General features: G+C 60.6%; 1 protein-coding gene across 11 annotated transcripts in view; it reads left to right on the top strand.

Annotated features, from left to right (window-relative positions):
* Positions 1–21,546, top strand: part of PTK2B (protein tyrosine kinase 2 beta) — a 36,092-nt gene extending 14,546 nt beyond the window's left edge. For 6 of the 11 annotated variants that reach the window (XM_075750251.1, XM_075750246.1, XM_075750250.1 and 3 more), the window contains exons 2-31: positions 2,774–3,021; positions 4,786–4,964; positions 5,099–5,186; positions 7,748–7,827; positions 8,028–8,090; positions 8,956–9,010; positions 9,882–10,022; positions 11,103–11,177; positions 11,290–11,391; positions 11,840–11,957; positions 12,192–12,231; positions 12,322–12,368; positions 12,678–12,731; positions 13,072–13,169; positions 13,260–13,344; positions 13,870–13,970; positions 14,067–14,182; positions 14,397–14,497; positions 14,730–14,819; positions 15,372–15,576; positions 16,096–16,204; positions 16,324–16,389; positions 17,103–17,228; positions 17,992–18,138; positions 18,835–18,870; positions 19,154–19,181; positions 19,387–19,442; positions 19,651–19,797; positions 20,313–20,393; positions 20,481–21,546. In XM_075750251.1, coding sequence (XP_075606366.1) covers positions 2,815–3,021; positions 4,786–4,964; positions 5,099–5,186; positions 7,748–7,827; positions 8,028–8,090; positions 8,956–9,010; positions 9,882–10,022; positions 11,103–11,177; positions 11,290–11,391; positions 11,840–11,957; positions 12,192–12,231; positions 12,322–12,368; positions 12,678–12,731; positions 13,072–13,169; positions 13,260–13,344; positions 13,870–13,970; positions 14,067–14,182; positions 14,397–14,497; positions 14,730–14,819; positions 15,372–15,576; positions 16,096–16,204; positions 16,324–16,389; positions 17,103–17,228; positions 17,992–18,138; positions 18,835–18,870; positions 19,154–19,181; positions 19,387–19,442; positions 19,651–19,797; positions 20,313–20,393; positions 20,481–20,696 — 3,057 coding nt within the window. In that variant the 5' untranslated portion in view covers positions 2,774–2,814 and the 3' untranslated portion in view covers positions 20,697–21,546. The remainder of the gene's footprint in view (positions 1–2,773; positions 3,022–4,785; positions 4,965–5,098; positions 5,187–7,747; positions 7,828–8,027; positions 8,091–8,955; positions 9,011–9,881; positions 10,023–11,102; positions 11,178–11,289; positions 11,392–11,839; positions 11,958–12,191; positions 12,232–12,321; positions 12,369–12,677; positions 12,732–13,071; positions 13,170–13,259; positions 13,345–13,869; positions 13,971–14,066; positions 14,183–14,396; positions 14,498–14,729; positions 14,820–15,371; positions 15,577–16,095; positions 16,205–16,323; positions 16,390–17,102; positions 17,229–17,991; positions 18,139–18,834; positions 18,871–19,153; positions 19,182–19,386; positions 19,443–19,650; positions 19,798–20,312; positions 20,394–20,480) is intronic. The other 5 variants (XM_075750248.1, XM_075750254.1, XM_075750253.1 and 2 more) reach the window with 3 other exon arrangements.

Genomic DNA, 21,546 nt, shown 5'->3' with positions numbered 1-21,546 from the left:
GCTGACTTTGCTCGACCCTGTTGCTGCTTGAGCCTAGATGAGCAGGAAACCCTCGTCCAGCGCTGCACGATGCTGGGTGGCCGTAGCGTGGACGCGTTCTGCGGGCTGGCGTTGCTCAGGGGGGTGCACATCCATGATATCGCTTGCAGGGATGTCCTCGGCTTCCCCGGCGTGGCCGGAGAGAGGGCAGGGCAAGACGGGATGCCCTGGTTGTCGCTGCTTTGGCCAGCTCTTGTAACCCCGCATGGGAAGGGGACCTGGCTGAAAGGGACGTCGCACGCAGAGAACTGGCCCGTCGGAGTGTTCTGCAAAGGATGTGGGTTGTTGTAAGATCCTCGCCGTGCAGCCTGAGGCACTGCTGCAAAGAAAAGAAAAGAAAAGAAAAAAAAAAAGAAAGAAAAAACAAAACCCCAACGCAAAACCCGGTGTGAAAATGCATGTGAGCTCACGCGCACGTGTCCGTCGGCGTGGCTGGGCTCAGTGCCAACCCGTGCCGGAGGCGAGGGGTGCCCGGCTCAGCACTGCTGCCTTGCTCGGGTCCAAGGTTAGCATCCCGGCATCCCATCGCCCTCCTAGCAATGCTCCATCGCAGCCACGGGCATGCGGAGCCGTTTCCCTCCCCCTGCTCCCCGTTCCCTTGGAGAAACCTGAAAAAACAAAGTCTGGGCCGTCCACGCATTGCGCCGCTGCCAGCAAACCCCTTTGCACGGCCCCGAAGGTGCCAGGCTACGCCGCGCGTATTTTTAGGCCAGTGACTCAGGCGAGTCGCTTTAAAAAAGACAAAGCTTGCGGGAGGCAGCACACGGCGTCCCGCCAGCACGCACGTTCGCGCGGGGCTGTAATTACGGCGAAGCCGCCTCTGAGCGCCGTGCAAACGACGGTGCAAATCCCAGCGAGGAAGGAGAAACGGGGGAACGGGGAGAGAAAAACCTCAGCAGCCGGCAGCCTCGGGAGAGGGGGTTCTGCCAGCAGCTCCTCGCCGCGTGTTTTTCTCGCCGTCCCCGCGTGGTTCTGCAGAGGCCGGTGCGGGGTTTCGGCTGCAGCCCCCACCCGCGGTGGGGCAGCCAGCCGTGGGGTTTGGGCTGGCGTTGCCCTGGGGGAGATGAGGGATGCTCCGCTGCTGTTTGCTGCCGCGTCAGAGCGTGTCTCAGCTGTACGACCCCGTGGGTGTCGTGGGACCCCCAGCCCCGCGCACGGGGACGTATGGGACATCCCGTAGCCCACCCACCCTGTCACCCCCCTGCGGCATCTTCCAGGTCTGCTCCTCTCCCTGCCTGCCTTCGCAAGGCAGAGCTGGGGAGACCCCCCCGGACCCCCCCCCAGCCCCTCCCCAGCCCCTCTGCCCCCCCTTGCCCCAGCTCTGCCGGGACCCCCCCGGAGCCACACTGGGACCTTTCCGCGTTGCAGACCTGGAGTGACGTGCGAGAGATGCAACGCTCCAGTTTGCAGACGGCTCCGCAGCTGGTTAATCAGTAACTCGAGGCCTGAGCTCAGCTGGGGCTCCAGCTCAGAAGCAGCCTAGTGGGTGAACTTTCACTTTTTTTTTTTTTTTTTAATTTCACTCAAAAAAAAAAAAAAAAAAAAAAAGTGGTTTGGAGCAGCTCTTTGCAAACCTGAATTTGTCCCGTGCATCTGGCTGCGCTGGCTGGTTTTTTGCTCGCTGAGGCTCTGTGCAAAGCTCCGTGCTTTCCTGGGAAGATCCTGGCCAGGCTGGGACAAACACCTTTGCTCTTAGGGGGTTATGTGAGCTGAGTTTGCCTGGTCTCAGCCCAGGTGCATGTCCAGAGGGGTGGAGAAAGCAACCCAGAGCAAACCCTTTTCTGTGCCAGCCCTGCCCAGCTTGCAACCCAAAAGCCACGTGAAGAGGAAAATTTTTGATTCATTCAGATCATCCAAGACCCACATACCCCATTAAACATTTTTCTCAGCAAAGGGAAAACTCAAGCCACTTCCCTTCCAGCTCAAATGACATTTTTTGAGCAGGCTTCTGGGTTTTATCCCCTCTAAAAATAAAAGAGCAAATCGATATATATCAGTATCGCCCTTCCAGGGGAGAAGGAACCTGGCTTGCTTGCCCCGTTTTGCTTTTTATTGGTTTGCTTTGGGGTTTTTTGCAAAGCTATCTGCTAAATTCAGCTCGGTCGGGAGGTCACGTTGTTGAACCGCAGCTGCAGGTACCTGTGCTGGGAAGCTGCAGCCCGAAGCCTTCACCCGGGTTTCGTGGGTGGGAGCAAATGGTGAGTGGTGGGACACAGAGGTGTTGCTCTGGAGGTGATGAGGACATGGAGGTGTTGCTCTGGAGGTGATGGGGACACAGAGGTGTTGCTCTGGAGGTGATGGGGACACAGGGGTGTTGCTCTGGAGGTGATGGGGACACAGAGGTGTTGCTCTGGAGGTGATGGGGACACAGAGGTGTTGCTCTGGAGGTGATGAGGACATGGAGGTATTGCTCTGGAGGTGATGGGGACACAGAGGTATTGCTCTGGAGGTGATGAGGACACAGGGGTGTTGCTCTGGAGGTGACGAGGACACAAGGCTCTGCTCGGAGGAGGTGTGAGTCGGGAGGGAGGGCACCCTTTGTCGCACTCTCTCTTGCTTTATTTTCTCTCCCCATCTCTGTCTCCATCCATCTCTCCTTCTCTTCCCCCCACCATGCGGGGTGTCCCCACTGTCCCCATCCCACCCCTGCCTCTCCTATCCCCATCACCCCGCAGGGTGACCCCCCCGTTGTCCCCAGGGTCCCCGCGGTGCCAGCTCGGTGTCTGTCCCGCAGGGAAGGGATGCTCAGCTCCTAGCACCCCGGGCGTGCTGAGGATGTCGGCCATCCCCGAGGCGCTGGGTCGCCCACGGAGCAGCTCCTCCCGTAGCCTGGCCGGGACGTTGGAGGCCACCCTAGGCATGGGGACGTTGGAGATGGACAAGGAGGAGATGCGCATCCTCAAGGTCTGCTTCTACAGCAACAGCTTCAACATGGGCAAGAACTTCAAGCTGGTGAAGTGCCCCGTGACGACGGAGATCCGGGTACGTGGGCAGGGGGGTGGGCAGGGCAGGGGAGGGGGGGATGTGTTGTCCACCCGGCATCAGAGCTAGCTCCCTTCCAGGCACCATTTCCCACAGCATGGTAGCCCCCAGAACACCGTAGCTGAGAAGCACCAAAACCTGGAGAGCGGGGAGAAAATTTGGCCATCTCTGGTGGCCCCGGGAAGTTTGGAGAGGGTGAGAGCTTGTTGGCCCCACTGCTGGTTCCTGCCATGAGGATCGTCCCCTCCACGGGCAGCAAAGAGGAGTTTCCAGGCTACAGTTGATCTTGCCCTGGAGAAGACATCCCTGGGCACCACGCTGCAGGGAGCGGTGGGGGGAGGCCTGAGGACAAACGGGTTTGGGACACGATGGTGCCTTGCAGGGCTGGGGCCCAGCTGCTGTCAGGAGGCTGGGGACGGCAGGAGCTGGGTCCCCACCTCTCTTCCATACCCGCATGGACACAGGTCCTCAGGTGAGGGGGACAGTGACCTTCACAGCCCCAAGCCCTCGGCGTTTCCCCACGGCCACGTCGCGGCGTTACTGCCTGCGCGGGTGACTCTGGCACCCCTGGACACCCCGGGGGTGCACCCAGCTCCGAGGCCAGCAGCACCTCTTGCTCTCCTGGTCGTACTGCAAGCCAGGACCCAGGTCCTTCCTCCCACCCCACCAGGACTTCTGCACCCAACTTCTGCCCTTCGCTTGTGGGGACATGGGGTTGGGGGGACAGCAAAGGTGATATTGGTGCCTTTCCATCATGGACATGGTGGCTTTGGGCTGGAAATGTGCTCCTCACCCTTCCTACCTGGAGTCTTGTGGCTTCCCAGCTGGGGGAAGAGGTCTGGGTGCTGGGGACCTGCCAGCCAGTGCCAGCTCTGCTCTTGGGTGCTGCAGGGTTGGTGTCCACCATGAGAGAGATACATGCCCTGGGTGCAATGGGTGATGCGGTGCCTTCTCCTGGCACAGTCCTCGGGACAGTGCGTTACAACGAAGTCTTGGGGAGGTGATCAAAGTACAGCTGAGCTGGGGGTTGTTCCTCAACTGGTGGGACATCTCCAGGAGGAGGTTATGGCATGGCAGAAGGTTTCAGAGGAGCCGTAGGAGCAGGAGAGGACTCATCGGGCTGGGAAGGGGATGGCCTGGGGAGGGGAAATGCGAGCGAAGCCATGGAATGGCAACAGTCCGGCTGTCCCCAGCGCAGGGATGGGAGCGCAGCCAGCAGAACACAGGAGTGGAGCAAGCCAGAAGTGGTCACTCCTCGCCAGGGACAGCTCGGCCACCAGTTCTGTTAACGACCATCAGCTTTTAGTTGGCTTTTTGTCTACTAGACTAAGAGCAGAGGTCTGGCAGGGTCCTGAGGACTCCCAGTCCTCACTGGAGTTCTGGGGCAGGAGAAACAAGTTGCAGCACAAGCTCACCAGCAACGATGTCTGCTTTGCTACCTGCTCACAACCATCGTGTGTAGCTCGGCTGATGCGTAAGGAAGGATGGAAATGGCCCAAATGGGCTTTTATCCCCAACCAAAAAACCTCTGGGAGGCTGGATGAGACATGTTCAGGCTGGGGTTGTTGCAGAGCAAGCTGGAGGCATCTTTGGAGGCCTCACGTGGAGACTGCTGGGGCTGGTGGCTGTGCCTGGGGCTGTGTGTTCGCTCCAGGGACATTTGTGTTGCGGTTGTGCTGTATTTTCTTCTCATTTTCTATCTAAAGCTCATCTGGAGCCTGGCTGGAGATGCTCAGGTCTCAGCCCTGCTCCCTTCCACCCCAGGAGGTGATCAGGTCCATCCTGGTGAGCGGCCGCATCGGGCCCGACATCAAGCTGGCCGAATGCTATGGGCTCCGCCTGAAGCACGTGAAGTCGGACGAGATCCACTGGCTGCACCCAGACCTAACGGTGGGCGAAGTGCAGGAGAAGTATGAGTGCTTGCACCTGGAGGCTGAGTGGAGGTAGGACCCATGGTGCTGATGTCCCTCTCCATGGCCCCAAACCCACCCGGGACAGGGACACAAGGACCACCGAGCCCCATTACAGGGGAAGCTCCTCCAGTGTGGTCCTCATCGAGGGGCTTTCCTGTTGCCAGGTACGATCTCCAAATCCGCTATCTGCCAGAGGACTTCATCGAGCGCTTCAGAGAGGACAGGACCACCTTGCTATACTTCTACCAGCAGGTCAGAGGTGGCCCCAGGGGTCTCCTAGCCCCAGTCAAGTCTGCTCTCCATCCACCCTGACCCACCCCCCCCAGCTCCAGGAGCGTGTTTCCTCCTTCCCAGCCCAGAAAACATGATTCCCAAGAGCCCCAAGATCTTGTAGACCATTTACCTTCACCTTGGGCTGCTGAACCCCCCCAACCTACAGCTCATGGGCAACCCCCGAGGTTCCGTCCCACTCCCTGATCCCATGCCCATCAGGGATAGCTTGTCCCAACCTCTTCATCCTGCTCCTGCCCCTGCTGCATCCCAGAGTGGGGTGTGGGAGAGCGCAGACCCTGTGAGCATTCTTTGCCAGCATCTCCTTCCAGCATCACCTGTGAGCATCCTCTGCAAGCATAGAATCATTGAATCATTGAATCATTGAATCATTGAATCACTGAATCCTAGAGTCCTAGAATCATAGAATGGTTTGGAGTGGAAGGGACCTCAAAGCCCACCTAGTTCCATCCCCCTGCCATGGGCAGGGACAGCCTCCACTAGCCCAGGTTGCCCAAAGCCCCATCCAACCTGGCCTTGAACACTGCCAGGGAGCCAGGGGCAGCCACAGCTTCTCTGGGCACCCTGGGCCAGGGCCTCAGCACCCTCCCAGGGAAGGATTGCTGCCTCCCATCCCATCTCCATCTGCCCTCCTGCAGCTTCAGGCCATTCCCCTTGGCCTGTCCCTCCCTGCCCTTGGCACCAGCCCCTCTCCAGCTTTCCTGGAGCCCCTGCAGGGACTGGAAGGGGCTCCAAGGTCTCCCCGCAGCCTTCTCTTCTCCAGGCTGAACCAGCCCAACTCTCTCAGCCTGAGGTCTCCAGAGCAGAGGTGCTCCAGCCCTCACAGCATCTCCGTGGCCTCCTCTGGCCTGGCTCCAACAGCTCCGTGTCCTTCTTGTGCTGGGGACCCCCGAGCTGGACGCAGCACTGCAGGGGGGTCTCAGCAGAGCGGAGCAGAGGGGCAGAATCCTCTCTGGGGATCCTGGTCGTCCATCCATCAAATCCATGTCTCTCCAATTTAGAGACAAGGATGTCATGCGGGGCAATGTCAAATACTTTAGAACCATAGAATTGTTTTGTTTGGAAAAGACTTTTAGGATTATCAAGTCCAACCATTAACCTCACCCTGCCAAGCCCACCACTAAACCATGTCCCCAAGCACCACATCTCCACGTCTTTTAAATACCCCCAGGGATGGGGACTCCACCACTTCCCTGGGCAGCCTGTTCCAGACTTGCACACTTGGACTCTACACAAGCCCAGGTAGATGACGTCCGTTGCCCTTCCCTTATCCACCAAAGCTGTAACCCCATCGTAGAAGGCCACCAAACTTGTCAGGCACAATTTGCCCTTAGTGAAGCCGTGTTGGCTGTCACCAGTCACCTCTTTATTTTCCATGTGCCTGAGCACAGTTTCCAGGAGGATCTGCTCCATGATCCTGCCAGGCACGGAGGTGAGACTGACCGGCCTGTAGTTCCCTGGATCTTCCTTTTTACCCTTCTTAAAACCGTGGGTTCTGTTTCCCCTTTTCCAGTCAGTGGGAACTTCACTGGACTGCCACAGCTTCTCAGATATGATGGAGAATGGCTTGGCCACTTCATCTGCCAGTTCCCTCACGGGTGCCTCTCATCAGGTCCCATGGACTTGTGCACCTTCAGGTTCTTTAGGTGGTCTCACACCTGATCTTCTACAGGTCTTCATTCTCCCAGCCCCACCTTTGCCTTCTGCCACTTGGGCAGTGTGGCTGGAGCCGTTGCTGGTGAAGACTGAGGCAAAAAAGTCATTGAGTACCTCAGTCTTCTGCATATCCCAGGTAACCAGGTCTCCTGTTTCATTCTGGAGGGGGCCCACGTGTTCCCTCCTCTTCCTTTTATTGATGACATGCCTATAGAAGCTTTTCTTGTTGCCCTTGATGTCCCTGGCCAGATTTAATTCTGTCAGGCCTTTAGCTTTCCTAACCTGATCCCCGGCTGCTCAGACAGTTTCTCTGTACTCCTTCCAGGCTACCTGCCCTTGCTTCCAGCCTCTGTAGGCTTCCTTCTTGTGGTTGAGTTTGCCCAGGAGCTCCTTGTTCATCCATGCAGGCCTCCGGGCATTTTTGCCTGACTTTTGGCATACATCACTCCTGAGCTTGGAGGAGGTGACCCTTGAATACCCACCAGCTGTCTTGGGCCCCTCCTCTTCCCTCCAGGGCTTTGTTCCATGGTATTCTACCAAGCAGGTCCCTCAAGAGGCCAAAAAGACTGCTCTCCTGAAGTCCAGGGCAGTGAGCTTGCTGTGTGCCCTCCACACTGTTCCAGATCCTCATGGATCTTGAACTCCACCATTTCATGGTCCCTGCAGCCAAGGCTGCCTTTGAGCTTCACATTCCCCACCAGCCCTTCCTTGTTGGTGACAACAAGGTCTAGCGTGCCAGGCATCCCTGCCATCATCCCTGCCATCATGCCCTGCCATCGTCCCTGCCATCATCCCTGCCATCATGCCCTGCCATCGTCCCCTGCCATTGTCCCCTCCACTTCCTGACCCCTGTGTCTCCTCGGCAGCTCCGGAGCGAATACATGCAGAATTACGCCAGCAAGGTGAGCGAAGGCATGGCCCTGCAGCTGGGCTGCCTCGAGCTCAGGTACGTGCCTCCGCCTGTCCTGGCCGCTCTGCTGCACCGGGAGGGCTGGGGAGGACGGGGTTGGCGCGGGCTGTGGGGCTGGGGAGGGTTTTGCAGGAGAGGGGGGGGCGTTTCCAGCTCTTACTTTGCCATGGCGGGAGGGGACGTGGTGGGGGGACATGAGCACAGGGTGCCTGGCTCACGGCCCTCCCTTCTTGTAGGAGGTTTTATAAGGACATGCCTCAAAATGCGCTGGAGAAGAAGTCCAACTTCGAGTTCCTGGAGTGAGTAGGCATAGCCCACCCCGCTGGGCAGAAACCCCCTTACCCCTAAACTGCCCACCCTGTCCAGCCAGTCCCGAGGGGTTGGGGATCTGCAGATGGCCTTCCTCATCCCCCCACAGCCCCTCATCCCCCACAGCCCCTCATCCCCCACAGCCCCTCATCCCCCCACAGCCCCTCATCCCCCCACAGCTCCTCATCCCCCCACAGCCCCTCATCCCCCCACAGCCCCTCATCCCCCCACAGCCCCTCATCCCCCCACAGCCCCTCATCCCCCACAGCCCCTCATCCCCCCACAGCCCCTCATCCCCCACAGCCCCTCATCCCCCCACAGCCACTCATAGCCCCACAGCCCCTCATCCCCCCACAGCCCCTCATCCCCCCACAGCCCCTCATCCCCCCACAGCCACTCATAGCCCCACAGCCCCTCATCCCCCACAGCCCCTCATCCCCCACAGCCCCTCATCCCCCCACAGCCCCTCATCCCCCACAGCCCCTCATCCCCCCACAGCCACTCATAGCCCCACAGCTCCTCATCCCCCCACAGCCCCTCATCCCCCACAGCCCCTCATCCCCCCACAGCCACTCATAGCCCCACAGCCCCTCATCCCCCCACAGCTCCTCATCCCCCCACAGCCCCTCATCCCCCCTGCAGCCATCAGCCCTGCTGATGAGGAGGATGGCAGGAGGGGGAGATGGGAACCTTTCACCCTGCGCTGGGTGGGCAGCTTCTCCCCCAGGAGCACCCCCTTGTCCCTCAGCACCCCCTTTGCTTGGTGCATCCCCCCACCCTGCCAGCCTGCAGCTCCCCCCGGGAGCGGGGGTCCCTGCGGGGCCGTTAATGTGCAGGGGGGTCTCTGCTCTCCAGGAAGGAGGTGGGCCTGGACCTCTTCTTCCCCAGCCAGATGCAGGAGAACCTGAAGGTGAGGGACACGTGTGGGTGCGGACAGGCAGGGCTGGGTGCACGGGTGCAAGGTGTGCAAGCATGCACGGGCGTGGCTGGGGGTGCTCATGTGCATGCGTTGAAGTGCGCACGTAGATTTGCACGTGTGTGCACGTCTGCTGTCACGTATGCACGTGTGCGGTTGTGCTCACACATGTGAAGATGTATCTGCATGCGCACAGCCATGTACATGTGTATATACATGCACATCTGGGGCCAGGTGTGCGCATCAGCGTGCACGTGTGGGTTTGCACACACATGTACGTGCACATCTGCCCGCACTTGTGGAGCTTTGCACACACTCGTGAAGGTGTATCTGCCTGTGTTTGTGCATTCACACGCATGGCCGCGTGTGCTCCTGTGTATATCAGTGTGCACGGGTGGATTTGCATGGATGGGCATGTCTTCTCACACATGTGAAGGTGTATTTGCATGCATTTGCATACGTATGCATGTATGTATGCAGATGTATACATGCAGGCACATCTGCTCACACATGTGATGATGCATCTGCGTGCACACGCAGGTGCAGATTGCACACATTGCGCACATGTGTGCATGCACATCTGCCCACACTCGAGTACGAGTGAGCACACACGCATGGAGGCACGCACACACGTGTGGACATGCATGGGTGTGCGCACAGATGCACGTGCACGTGCGTGGGTGCGTATTCATATTTGCAAGGCGAGTGCACGCACGCGTGTGTCCGTGTGCATGCATGTGTCTGTGTGCACGCACGTGTCTGTGTGCACGCCTGTGCCTGCGTGCGGCTCGCACCCTCTGCGCCCCACATCCCCGCTGCATGCCTGGCACCCGCTCGGCGTGGCTAGCGGCCACTGTGCCCACAGCCCAAGCAGTTTCGGAAGATGATCCAGCAGACCTTCCAGCAGTACGCGCTGCTGCGGGAGGAGGAGTGCATCCTCAAGTTCCTCCACACCCTCTCCACCTTCGCCCACATCGACCAGGAGACTTACCGCTGCGAGCTCATCGTGAGTCCGCAGGATGGGATGGGATGGGGATGGGGATGGGGATGGGATGGGATGGGATGGGATGGGATGGGATGGGATGCGATGGGATGCGATGGGATGGGATGGGATGGGGATGGGGATGGGATGGGATGGGATGGGATGGGATGGGATGGGACGGGACAGGAGTGCGTCCCCCTGCCCAGGGTGCTTTGGGACCAGGCGCATTGGCTGTGCCCCCCCGTGCCAGGCAGCATGCAGGGGGGCCACTGCAGGATGAGGATGACCCCCATCACAAGCTGGTGTTTGAAGCTGCATCTCCCATGCCCTTCAAGCCCGCAAAGTCTTGCTAAAGATGCAACCGTAGTCATCAGTTCTCTTAAGCTGTTAATTAACCCCGCACGGCGGGGCAGCCAGCGGCCACCCGAAGCATCCCCTGGCACCGTCCGGGCAGTGCAGAGCGGGATGCTCGCAGGGCTGCTCTCTGCCACCGGCTGCTCCCCGCCACAGTCCCCGGGCTCGGAGAGGAGCTTGGCCACGCTGAGCTCAGGGGAGACCCCTCGGGGACTTTCCAAGGCTTGGGAATCACTCGCTGTCCCCCAAGGGAGGCACAAACCCAAAATCCCCCGAGTAAGGGATTGCTGATCCTGCAACCCACCCGGCATCACGTCCCCGAGGGGGAGCTGAGCATCCTTCCCCTTCCCCACAGCGGGGGGAGGCCCTGGGGGCTTCTCTTTGGAGGGGCTGGGGGTGCGGCGGGGGCTCCGGGGACCTTCCCCACCCAGGGGTCCAAGCCCAGCGGGTGCGAGCTGGTGCCTGAGGTTTGCTGAACCCCTCTGGGGTGAGGAGGCGGCAAACCAGGAGCTCTGGGCACCCCTTTGGGGCCAGGAGGAGGAAAAGCACCCACGCTGGGCTCCTTGCCTCACACCATCCGACATCCCCTCTCCAAACCATCCTCTCCCCAAGTTCCTCCGGGACGGTGATTTTTCCCAGGATGTCTCACGCATTGCAGCAGGTTGGGGGGGGGGGGGGGAACCTTGGCTCTGGGGGTGCACACCCACAGGTCCCCAAAATTGCATCCTCCTTCTGCTGCTCCCCCCTCAGCAAGGATGGAACATCGTGGTGGACCTGGTCATCGGACCCAAGGGAATCCGGCAGATGACGAGCAAGGAGGCCAAGGTATGGGGGGGGCGGGGGGGGGGGCAGGTGTTGGGTGCTGGGTGGGACTGGGGGGTGTCTGCTCTGAAGTTGGTGGTTAAAGTCGGCGCCGGGGCTCTGCCTCTCTCCCCAGCCCACGTGCCTGGCCGAGTTCAAGCACATCAAGTCCATCAAGTGCTCCAGCGTGGAGGAGGGCCAGGCTGTGCTGCAGCTGGGGCTCAGCAGCACCCCCCAGGTGAGGAGGCTTTGCAGGGGTAGGGGGGGGGGGTGTGCTGTGTGTGCTGGGGGGTTCAGAAGAATTTGGGGATGCCCCGGTGCCGTGGGGTGGCATCGCATCCCTGCGGGTTAGGTGGGACTCCATGGGTGGCTCCATTTCCACCGAGAGCTCCTGCCTCCAGCCGCGGCCAAGTCTCCTCCAAAGCAGGATGTGTCCAAGCTGCCCTGGGGATGTGTCCCCCCCAAAGGTCCACCTCGCCTGGGGGTGGTTTGGGGCCGGGCGTGTTGACCGAGATGTCCTGGGGTGCTGGGAAGAACGATGCTGGAGAGACTGGGGTCCGCTGCAGAGCGGGGAGGTGGTCACCAAGCTACCCCAAGGTGGAGAGAAGGGGGGGACCCCCCATTCCAGCATCCCCCTGCCCCAGCTCTGGGCTCACCCGTCCCCCTGTCCCTGCTGTCTCCCCCAGTCCCTGGCTATCAAGACAGCTTCTCTGGCTGAGGCGGAGAACATGGCCGACCTCATCGACGGCTACTGCCGGCTGCAAGGCCACTTGGAAACCTCCCTCATCGTCTTCCCCAGGAGAGGTGAGCGCCCTGGGGGGCACCGACCCCGGCAGGGTCCCCCCCTCTGTCCCCCCCGCAGCCCTTCTCCGTTCTCTCCATGGCCACAGCATCCCCCGTGGCTTTGGAGTGACCCCAGCTGAGACCCACCAAACTCACTGCACGTCTGGTTGAGGCATTTGGGGGGGGGGGGTCCCAGTGCCCACCAGACTCCGATGGGGGTGGCTGGGAAATGACTGTCTGTCATCCTCTCCACAGAGCGGGAGAAGAGGATCAGCCTGCCGCAGATCCCGGCCCCGTGAGTAGCGCCCGGTCCCGCAGCGGGGCTGGGACCCCCATCCTGCCCCCCCCACCCCGCTCCCTGACCCCGACCTCCTCCCACCCGCAGGCACCTGGAGGAGAGGCAGTCCACGCTGTCGGACAGCATGAGCGTGGGTGAGTTTTTGGCTCTTCTCCTCCCTTCCCACCAGCCCGTGGGACGCAGACACAGGGCTGTAGGACACCGGTACACGGGGATTTGGGGGTTTGGTGGAGCTCGACACCCCCTGCCCTTTGCCTGGGGGTCGAGGTGTAGCCGAGCATCCCCGGAGGAGGACTAGCCTGTCACCCCGCACGGTCCCCATGGCCGCGGTGCCTGCGGGGGCTGCTCCAGCCTGGGTGGCCGGACCCCGTGGGGATGCTGCAAGAAACCCCCCTGCCCGGCGAGCTGCCTGAATCCCTGCCTGCAACTCCTTCTTGCCCTAGACTCTGATATTTATGCCGAAATCCCCGATGAGTCTTCAAGACCGAGGTCTGGAGGTAGGTGCCACCCCCCTGGGTGCCCTCTTGCTCATCTCCCAGCACCCCAACCAAGCCCTCCCACCCCCTCCTGCCCACCCCAGTTTCCCACCCCGTCCCCCCAAAAACCAGCTTTTTCCTGCACTGCCCACCCTACCCCCGCGAGAGGGGCCGAAGGAGCTGGGATCACCCCATGGGTGCCCACCCTGTGGGTCCTTGCTGAGGGGGTGATGGAGAGGGTTGGTACCCAGGGATTGTCTCCTGCTTGGTGTGGGGGCTCTGCCCATGGTGCAGGCAGGGGTACAGGCAGCATCCTGCCTGCTGGCACTGCCACCTCTGACCTGCTCCCCTATCCGTGAAGTCCAGCACTATGGGATCTCCCGGGAGGATGTCACGTTGGGCAGGATCCTCGGGGAAGGCTTCTTTGGAGAAGTCTACGAGGGGATCTACACCACCCCGGTGAGTGTCCTGCCCTCTCCCTGCCCTGCCTGCATCCTCCGCAGCAGGGGGGGAGCAGGGTAAAGCAGCCCCCACCCCTTCTCTTTGCAGAAGGGGGAGCGGGTCAACGTGGCTGTGAAGACCTGCAAGAAGGACTGCAGCCCAGAGAACAAGGACAAGTTTCTGAGCGAAGCGGGTATGCTGGAGGTGGGGGGGGATTCTGCTGCCCGCTGGGGCTTGCATGGGCAGGCAGAGGTCAGATGCGGGGGGGTTGGTGGTGTTTGCAGCGTTGCAACGGTGGGGTGTTAGACACAGGATGGCAGAACCCTGCCCTGGCATCTTCTGGTCCCTGCTCGGGGACAAATGGCCGTTGCAACGCAGGACGGAGCAGGAGCAGGGAGGTGTCCCCTGCCCTCACCCCTGTGACATGGCTGTTCTCCAAAATACCGGTTTTATGGGAGGGGTGGCTACTGGGGGGAGGAAGAAAAGCTGCTGAACCCTAGTGTGAGAGCGGACAGGCACCACCTGGATGTAGATCCCTGTGGAGCTGGAAACAGGGAGCCCCAACCCCTTTGGGGACCCACTAGGCTGTCCTTGGCAATTCCTCCTGCTCCATCTCCGACTTCATGGCAGAGACCTGCCCCTGCACCCCAGGACAAGGGGTTGGGCCCCTGGAGGGGGGGCCCCCCATTGCAGGGTGTCTGACTTGATGTCCCCGCAGTGCTGATGAAGAAGCTGGACCACCACCATATCGTGAAGCTCATCGGCATTGCGGAAGAGGAGCCCACCTGGATCATCATGGAGCTCTGTCCCTATGGAGAGGTGAGCTGGGTCCCACCACTGGATCCCATCCTGTCCCCCTGCCACCCTTCCTGCCCCTGCTAAGTCTCTGATCCCCCCTCCCTCGTCCCGTTGCAGCTGGGGCAATACCTGGAGCAGAACAAGCACTGCCTCGCCGTGCCCACGCTCATCCTCTACGTGCTGCAGATCAGCAAAGCCCTGGCCTACCTGGAGGCCATCAACTGCGTGCACAGGTAGGGCAGGAGGGAACAGGAGTCGGGCGGGATGCCGGGAGAGGCAGGGGAAGGCAGGGACCGCAGGGGGACAGGCAGGTGGGGAGCAGGAGCGGGCAGAGCCTGGCAGCATCCTCTGCTGCAGATCCTTTTTGCAGCTGGTTGAGCTGGTTGTCGAGGTGTGAGCTCGCCTTCTCCATCCCTTCTCCCCAGCCAAAGCTCTCTCTCCTTGCAGGGATATTGCCGTGAGGAATGTCCTGGTGGCCTCCCCGGACTGCGTGAAGCTGGGCGACTTCGGGCTCTCCAGGTACATCGAGGACGAGGAGTACTATAAAGGTAAGGGCTGCGTGATGGAGTTGGGGCTCACTCCAAGCCTGTGAGGTTGGAGCAGGGATTTCTCCAGACGGCAGAGCTGGCATGTGGCGGGGCTCCCCACGACAGCAGACCGGGGTGGTGGGAAGGGGCTGGGGCAGAGACCATGGTGAGACCTCGCTGCCCTGTCCTGCCTGTGCTGGGGCTGCTCCACGCCCCCGCAGTGAGCACGGCCACCCTCTGTCTCTCCCTCCAGCGTCCATCACCCGTCTCCCCATCAAGTGGATGTCACCCGAATCCATCAACTTCCGTCGCTTCACGACGGCCAGCGACGTCTGGATGTTTGGTGAGCGGTGGGACGGGGATGGAGCAGGGTCCTGGGCATCGTCTGCCTCCCGTGGCATCGTCTTAACGCACAGAGACAAATTCTGCTCTGGGACGGGGCGGGTTATCCCATCCTTGCCCGTGGGGGAAGACGCCCTGGGGAAGAGCTCCTGGGGCAGAGCTTCCTCCAATTCAACCATCATTAGGTGCTTCCTCCTCCAGTGAAATCAAGATGGTCAGAGGGGGCTGAGTTAAACTCTGTCCCCTCCAAATATCCATCTCCCTGCCCATCCGCCCATCCCCATGGCCTCTGGCACTCGTCTGTCCGTCTGTCGGTCCCTAACAGTGCTATGGCCAGCAGTGACCAGGAGCTGGGCTCCTTGCAGCTCCCCGGGAGAGCGGGCAGCCCTCTCCTCTGCATTCTTCACCCGGGCACTGGAAAGGCCAAGCAGCCAAGGGACACGGTGTCAGGCAGCAAAGCGTCGCAATGTCGCCAGGTCCCCAAAAAAACCCGAGCGAGGGGCTGGTCCCCCAGCTCTAGCGTCAGTTGAGGTTGGTCCTGTTGCTCCCACAGCTGTGTGCATGTGGGAGATCCTGAGCTACGGCAAGCAGCCTTTCTTCTGGCTGGAGAACAAGGATGTGATCGGGGTGCTGGAGAGGGGTGACCGCCTGCCCAAGCCCGACCTCTGCCCACCCGTCCTCTACACCCTCATGACGCGATGCTGGGACTACGACCCCAGCGAAAGGCCCAAGTTCAAGGACCTGGTTTGCAGCTTGAGGTGAGCGGGGAGGTGGGGAACCGGTGATGGGCTGGAGGGTCCGTGGTTTGATGGAGGGGTGAGCAAGTGGGTGAAGGAGAAAAGTGAAGCTGTGTGAGGTTTCGGGTCTGGAGTTTTCTGGCCAAGTCTGAACTCAAAGGACCATTTCAGAGCATTTGAACCCACCTGCCCCGGGGGTTGTGGTGCCTGGGCTGATGTGGAAATGCTTTGCTTCCTGGGGAGGGGTCTTGCAGGGAAGTCCTGACCTCTGGCACTCGTCTGTCCGTCCCTAAAGGCGCTATGGCCAGCAGCAACCAGGAGCAACCTGGTGCCAGCCATGGTGATGCTGGTGTGGCCGGCCAGGACCACGCTCTGTCCTCCCAGTCCTTTCCCTTCGCTCTTCCCATCCCTCCTTGCTCCCTCCTGTTTTCCGTGGCCCCTCCAGCTCCAGCATCCCTGGGCACAGGAGATGTGTCCCTGCCGCAGGGGGCTGTGCCAACGCTCCCTCCCGGGGCTGTCACCCTCCGTCTCCCCCTGCAGTGACATTTACCTGATGGAGAAGGAGCTGGCCAAGGAGCAGGAGAGGAACAACCGCCACCGGCCTCCCAAAATCATGGAGCCGCCATCCTTCCAGGAGCCACCCCCAAAGGTGAGGAGAGGGCAGAGAGGTTCATCTCCCCGCCTCGACCCACCCATGGGTGCTGCAGAAGTTGGGACCTCCCTGATCTTGCACCCACTGTGCATTTCTCCCTCCTCTGCTCCCCGCAGCCCAGCAGACCCAGGTACAAGCCGCCACCCCAGAGCAACCTCCTGGCTCCCAAGCTGCAGTTCCAGGTAAGGTTGCACGGTTGGAGCATCCCACAGGGACCTGAGCAAAGGGGTTGATGCCGAAAAGCCCTACCCAGAGCTCGAGCCCTTGAGGGCTCACAGCTTTTGGGTCTCCGAGGTGCACCGTGCCACCATCGAATGCCTCCCGCCACCTTGCCAGCAGGTCACTGCACCGCTCGGGGCTCAGCGCTGCCCTGCCCTGCCTGCCCCATGGTTTGTGTGTCCCTCAGAGCTGGCAGAGAGGATTTTACCCCCAGGAAGGGGACTTTGCACACTCGGCACCGGCTGGTTTGCATGCACGGTGGGGAGGAGAGGAGGTTTGCTGCTCTCTGGTGTTACCTGGGCTGATTCTGGCTGCCCTGCGGGAGCACAGGTCACCCCCTCTGCAAGGTCTGGTGCTGGTCCCTGGAGCATCAGGGTGAAACCCGCAAGAGCAACTATTTTGGGTGTTCTTTTGGGGCTGGGCAGGGGTCCAGCCAGCAGCACGGGAGGTCTCAAGCCCATGCTCAGGGCAAGGAAGAGCCAAGCGGGGAGGAAGATCCTGATCCTGCTGCCCAGACGGGCATGAGCGCAGAGGCTGCTCCTGCTCCAAAAGCTGCTCTTCCCTGCATTGTCTGCTCCGTCCGTCCATCCGTCTGTCCGCACTAAACCCCCCCCCGTGGCTTCTTTTGTGCCTGCGCCGCCCTGCTGCCCGCCCCCCCCACCCCACCCGCCTGCAGGTGCCCGAGGGTCTGTGTGCCAGCTCCCCCACGCTCACCAGCCCCATCGAGTACCAGTCTCCGGCCAACTCCCTGCACACCCCGCCGCTCAACCGCCACAGCGTCTTCAAGCGCCACAGCATGAGGGTAAGAGAAGGCTTCTCCCATCCCGCAGCATCCAAAGGACATCCCGGTCCCGGGTGGCCTCATCCCGGGCACGTCGGGGACCTCGCAGGAGGCGAGGGCTCGGTGGGAGGGATGCTCGCTGCGCCGTGCTCTGCTCTGTGCTGCTGCCTCCGCTGCTTTGAGCTCAGTGTTGCTTCTGGCCTTACTGCGGGAGGGCCAAATGGTGTCTCCTGGAGGGATCGAGCCCGTGAAGGGCTCCAGGGTGTCTCCAGCCCCCCGCCATGCATGTTTGCACGCGCATCCCAATGAAGGCATGTTGGTGGACGAGCAGACGGAACAGCATCCCCAAAAACGAGCCGGGGACGGGTGGCTGCTGCTCCTCGAGGCTTTGGGTCAGCTCCTCACTCTCGGTGTTGTCACTTGAAATGCCAGCAGTGGTTTGCAGCCTCAGCTCGGTTACTCTAATCCCAAAATCAGAGCTGGGTGTTGGAGCACATCCTGAGATGTGCCAAGCACGGCCCCGCCACGGGCACGATGAGCGGCTCCCCAAGGTGGCCCGTGCATGCTGCCCACGGAAGGTGCTGGGACATGTTGGTGGGAGGTTTGGGGCCAGGTGGTGGTTTCTGCAAGTGCTCCCCAAATTCAGTTTGGGGGTTCATGACTGTCGAGGTCTGGCACATGGCTTGCATGCGCGGAGCGGGGCTCTGGCTCCCGTGCCAAAATCGGGGAGGGGGGTGGCTCTGACTCCTGAGCCCCCCCGGTCACCACCGGCTCTGCACACCAGGAGGAAGATTTCCTCCGTCCCAGCAGCAGGGAGGAGGCACAGAAGCTCTGGGAGATTGAGAAGCTCAAGATGCGGCAGGTCCTGGACAAGCAGCAGAAGCAGATGGTGGAGGACTACCAGTGGCTGCGGCAGGAGGAGAAGTCCCTGGTGAGTGGCCTCGGGCTGCCTCCAGCTCTTGCACCCTCATGAAGGTGCTGGAATAGCCACAGCAACCACCAAGGTTGCTCTTCATGGCTGGAAAAGTCTTTTTTCCTTGGAGGATAGGCTCCTCCAGCAGCCAAACCTCTTGCACCCCTTTATTTTCCACACCCGTAAAAATCTCACAGAGCTGCTTCATTTCAAAATTAATATTTTGAAACTCGGGCAAACTTTAAATACTTGCAATTGCATCTTAATGAGCTTTTAGAATGCTTTTGAAATAAGGACTGGAGATAGCTGATGTGTGACTAATCCATCAGCTTGCTCTGAGACAGGCTTGGAAGGAGACAGAAAATCTTTTATTTGATAGACTCACGCAGCCGGTGGAGCAAAGCCCAGCTCCCCTCGCCCCTGGGGCTGTTGGATGCCGAGTGGCTGCAAACAGCTCCTTGAACTAAGCTCCCTTTTTTTTGGAGCAGCAGTTTGAGGTTTCTGATACTCCAGGAGCAGATGGGATAAGGGTGATGGGATGGGATGGAGATGGGACCAACGATGGGCATGAAGCCCCTTCCCCTCCCACATTCCCGGACCCTGCAGAAATGCGTTCCTCTGATGTGTTTCCCAGAAATCAGGAAAATCCCCTTTTTTCAGTTCTTTTTCCTTTTTTCCATGCCTCTCACAAAGCTTCCCCCCCCCCCTTTGCAGGACCCAACGGTGTTTATGAACAACAACGCTCCTCCGGTGAGTGGTGCTGGCCCCGGAGCAGCCGGGTCAGGGTGTATTTGGGTCCTTCTCCTGGGATTGTCTGGAGATCCTCACTTGCTTTGGCATGGTTGGGTGATAGATATTTATATAGGTGCCCCTCGCATTGGGAAAATTAACCTGAAAATGTTAATGAGGTGAAATGCTGGTGGTGTGGAGCTCCCCACCACGAGCCCTGGGAGGGGATGGCGATGCCTCCTCCCTCTTCGCTGCCTCCAGCCAGGATTTCGTGCCTCTCATTCACTGTTTCTTCTCTCTGCAGCTGCTCCCGGAGAAGGAGACGGATTACAGTGAGTGCCCACAGCTGCACGGGGGGTCCACGGGGGTCTGACCCTGCGGGGAGGTGGCATGGCTGGGGTGGGTCAGGGTGTCCAGCCGCAGTGGGACACGCTGCTCCAGGGTGGTGCGGGACGTGGCACAGGTCCCAGGGGTCTTGCAGCGTGCCCGTATGTCCAGGGGAACAGCCAGAGTGACTCTCCTTCCTTTCCCTTACTGACGGCGTAGCGGAGTTCACGGGGCCGCCCCAGAAGCCTCCAAGACATGGGGCACAGGTAAGATCTCCCTGGATCGGGCCACCACGGTCCCAGTCCTCTTCCTCTGTCTCCACAACCTCATTCCTCTTCCTCCTCCTCCTCCTCCTCCTTCATCATCCCTCTGCACCTGGGAGGTGGATGGGTCTGGCCAGAGTTCCCCATGGTTTCGGTCTTTCCCTCCTTGCCCCCTCGGTCCATCTGATCCCATCGCGTGCCCGTTCTCCAGCAGTCCATCCACCTGACCCCCACTGCCAACCTGGACCGCACGGATGACACGGTGTACAGCAACGTCATGGACCTGGTGCAGTCCGTGCTGCAGCTGAAGAATGAGATCAGCCTCCTGCCCCCGGAGAGGTACATCCTGGCGGTGAAGGTAAGGAGGGCAGTGAGGGGAGGGGACAACACCAGGGCTTCTGTGGGCAACGGGGCAGGGAGTTCGGAATGAGTCTGCTGTGCAGCTCCCACCAATCATCCTTCTCGGGAAGGTCTTGCGCATATAGGAGGGAGCATTTCCAACATTCCCAGCTCCTCCTTTGGATCCTTGGGTCAATGATGGGGGAGTTTCCAACATGCCCTGCACCTCCATTGGGTCTATAGGTCAATGGTAGGAGCATTTCCAGCATGTCTTAGTCCTCTGTTGAGTCCTTGGGTCAACGATGAGAGAGTTTCCAACATGCCCTGCTCCTCCATTGGGTCCTTGGGTCAACGGTGGGAGCATTTACAGCACTCCCTGCTCCTCCGTTGGGTCCTTGTGTCAACCGTGGGAGAGTCTCCCACCATGCCCCTCTCCCGAACGGCATCCTTGACTCAGCGGCACAGACTGTTTCCATGCACCGCTTCCCTGTGCCCGTGCCTGGAGCCATCCTAACCCTGCCACCCTCCCCACAGAACGTGGGCCTGTCCCTGCGGAAGCTGATCGGCAGCGTTGATGAGATCCTGCCCATCCTGCCTGCTGCCTCCCGCACTGAGGTAGGACCAGGGAGGAGGGAGAGGGGTCCGGCACGGGGTCAGGTGCTGGCGGGACCCCTGTCTGTAATCCCTGCATGTCATGGTCAGATCGAGGGGACCCAGAAGCTGCTCAACAAGGACTTGGCCGACCTCATCAACAAGATGCGCCTGGCACAACAGAACGCTGTCACCTCGCTGAGCGAAGAGTGCAAGCGACAGATGCTGACGGCATCCCACACCCTGGCCATGGATGCCAAGAACCTCCTGGATGCTGTGGACCAAGCCAAGGTCCAGGCCAACCTGGTGAAGCTGTGCTTGGAGTGAGGGCAGGGGTGGAGAGAGGGAAGGAGAAGGGGTGGGGAAGGAGAGGAGAAGAGGAACCGTCATGCTTCGGTTGGTGGACATGGGAGGAGAGCGTTGCGGAGGAGCTGGCTTTTGTGTGTCTCCCGTGGCCTCGCTGTCCTGCCCTCCCTGTCCCCCCTCCTCCTGCAGCCGCTCGTGTCTTTAGCATCGTCTCGTCGCTCCTCTGAAGAAGGGAGGCATCTGGTGACTTGTCCCCGGAAAGGGCTGGGGGGGGACCTGACCGTCCTCGAGGGCGGCTGAAGGTCCCTCTGGCTCGGCGGCTCCTCGCTCCCCGGCTGCCAGCAGGTCCATGTGTCCATCCCTTGGCCCCTCCGAGGACAGACGGCCGTGGGCGGCGTGTCACAACGGACCCCGACCCCGCTCCTCGCTGCCGGGAGGCACGGCGCCTGGGAGAGCTGGCATCCCGGGGAGGGGGCCGCGCAGGGGTCCCTGGGGGCCATCGGAGCGGTGGCCAGAGGGACTGTTTGCGTTTCCTTGTACATTGTATAGAAGAGTTTATTTAATGATGACAGGCGGGTCTGCGCCCCGTGGTGGAGCCGGTTCCGGCGCCCATGGCCAGAGAGTGCCCGGCCCCAAACCTGCAGAGCACAGGGAGGGGTGGGACCCCCGCCGACCGCAGCCTTTGGTGACACAAACCAGAACAGTGCCTCTTCCAGCTGAGTTTTCTCTGAGCCGCTCTGTGTAAGCAATGACGGCAAACTAAATCTCTGTTCGGTTTGTGCTTTGAGTTGGAAACCGTACAGTTTGGGCTTTTCCCCAGCATCTTCCCACAATGCTGTTTATTCTGGCTGCGATAAACCATGCACAAAGT

Source organism: Balearica regulorum, chromosome 3 (genome assembly GCF_011004875.1).
Source record: "Balearica regulorum gibbericeps isolate bBalReg1 chromosome 3, bBalReg1.pri, whole genome shotgun sequence".
Lineage (NCBI taxonomy): Eukaryota > Metazoa > Chordata > Aves > Gruiformes > Gruidae > Balearica > Balearica regulorum.
The sequence above is the reverse complement of the archived record's forward strand: the minus strand, read 5'-3'. Positions and strand labels throughout refer to the sequence as shown.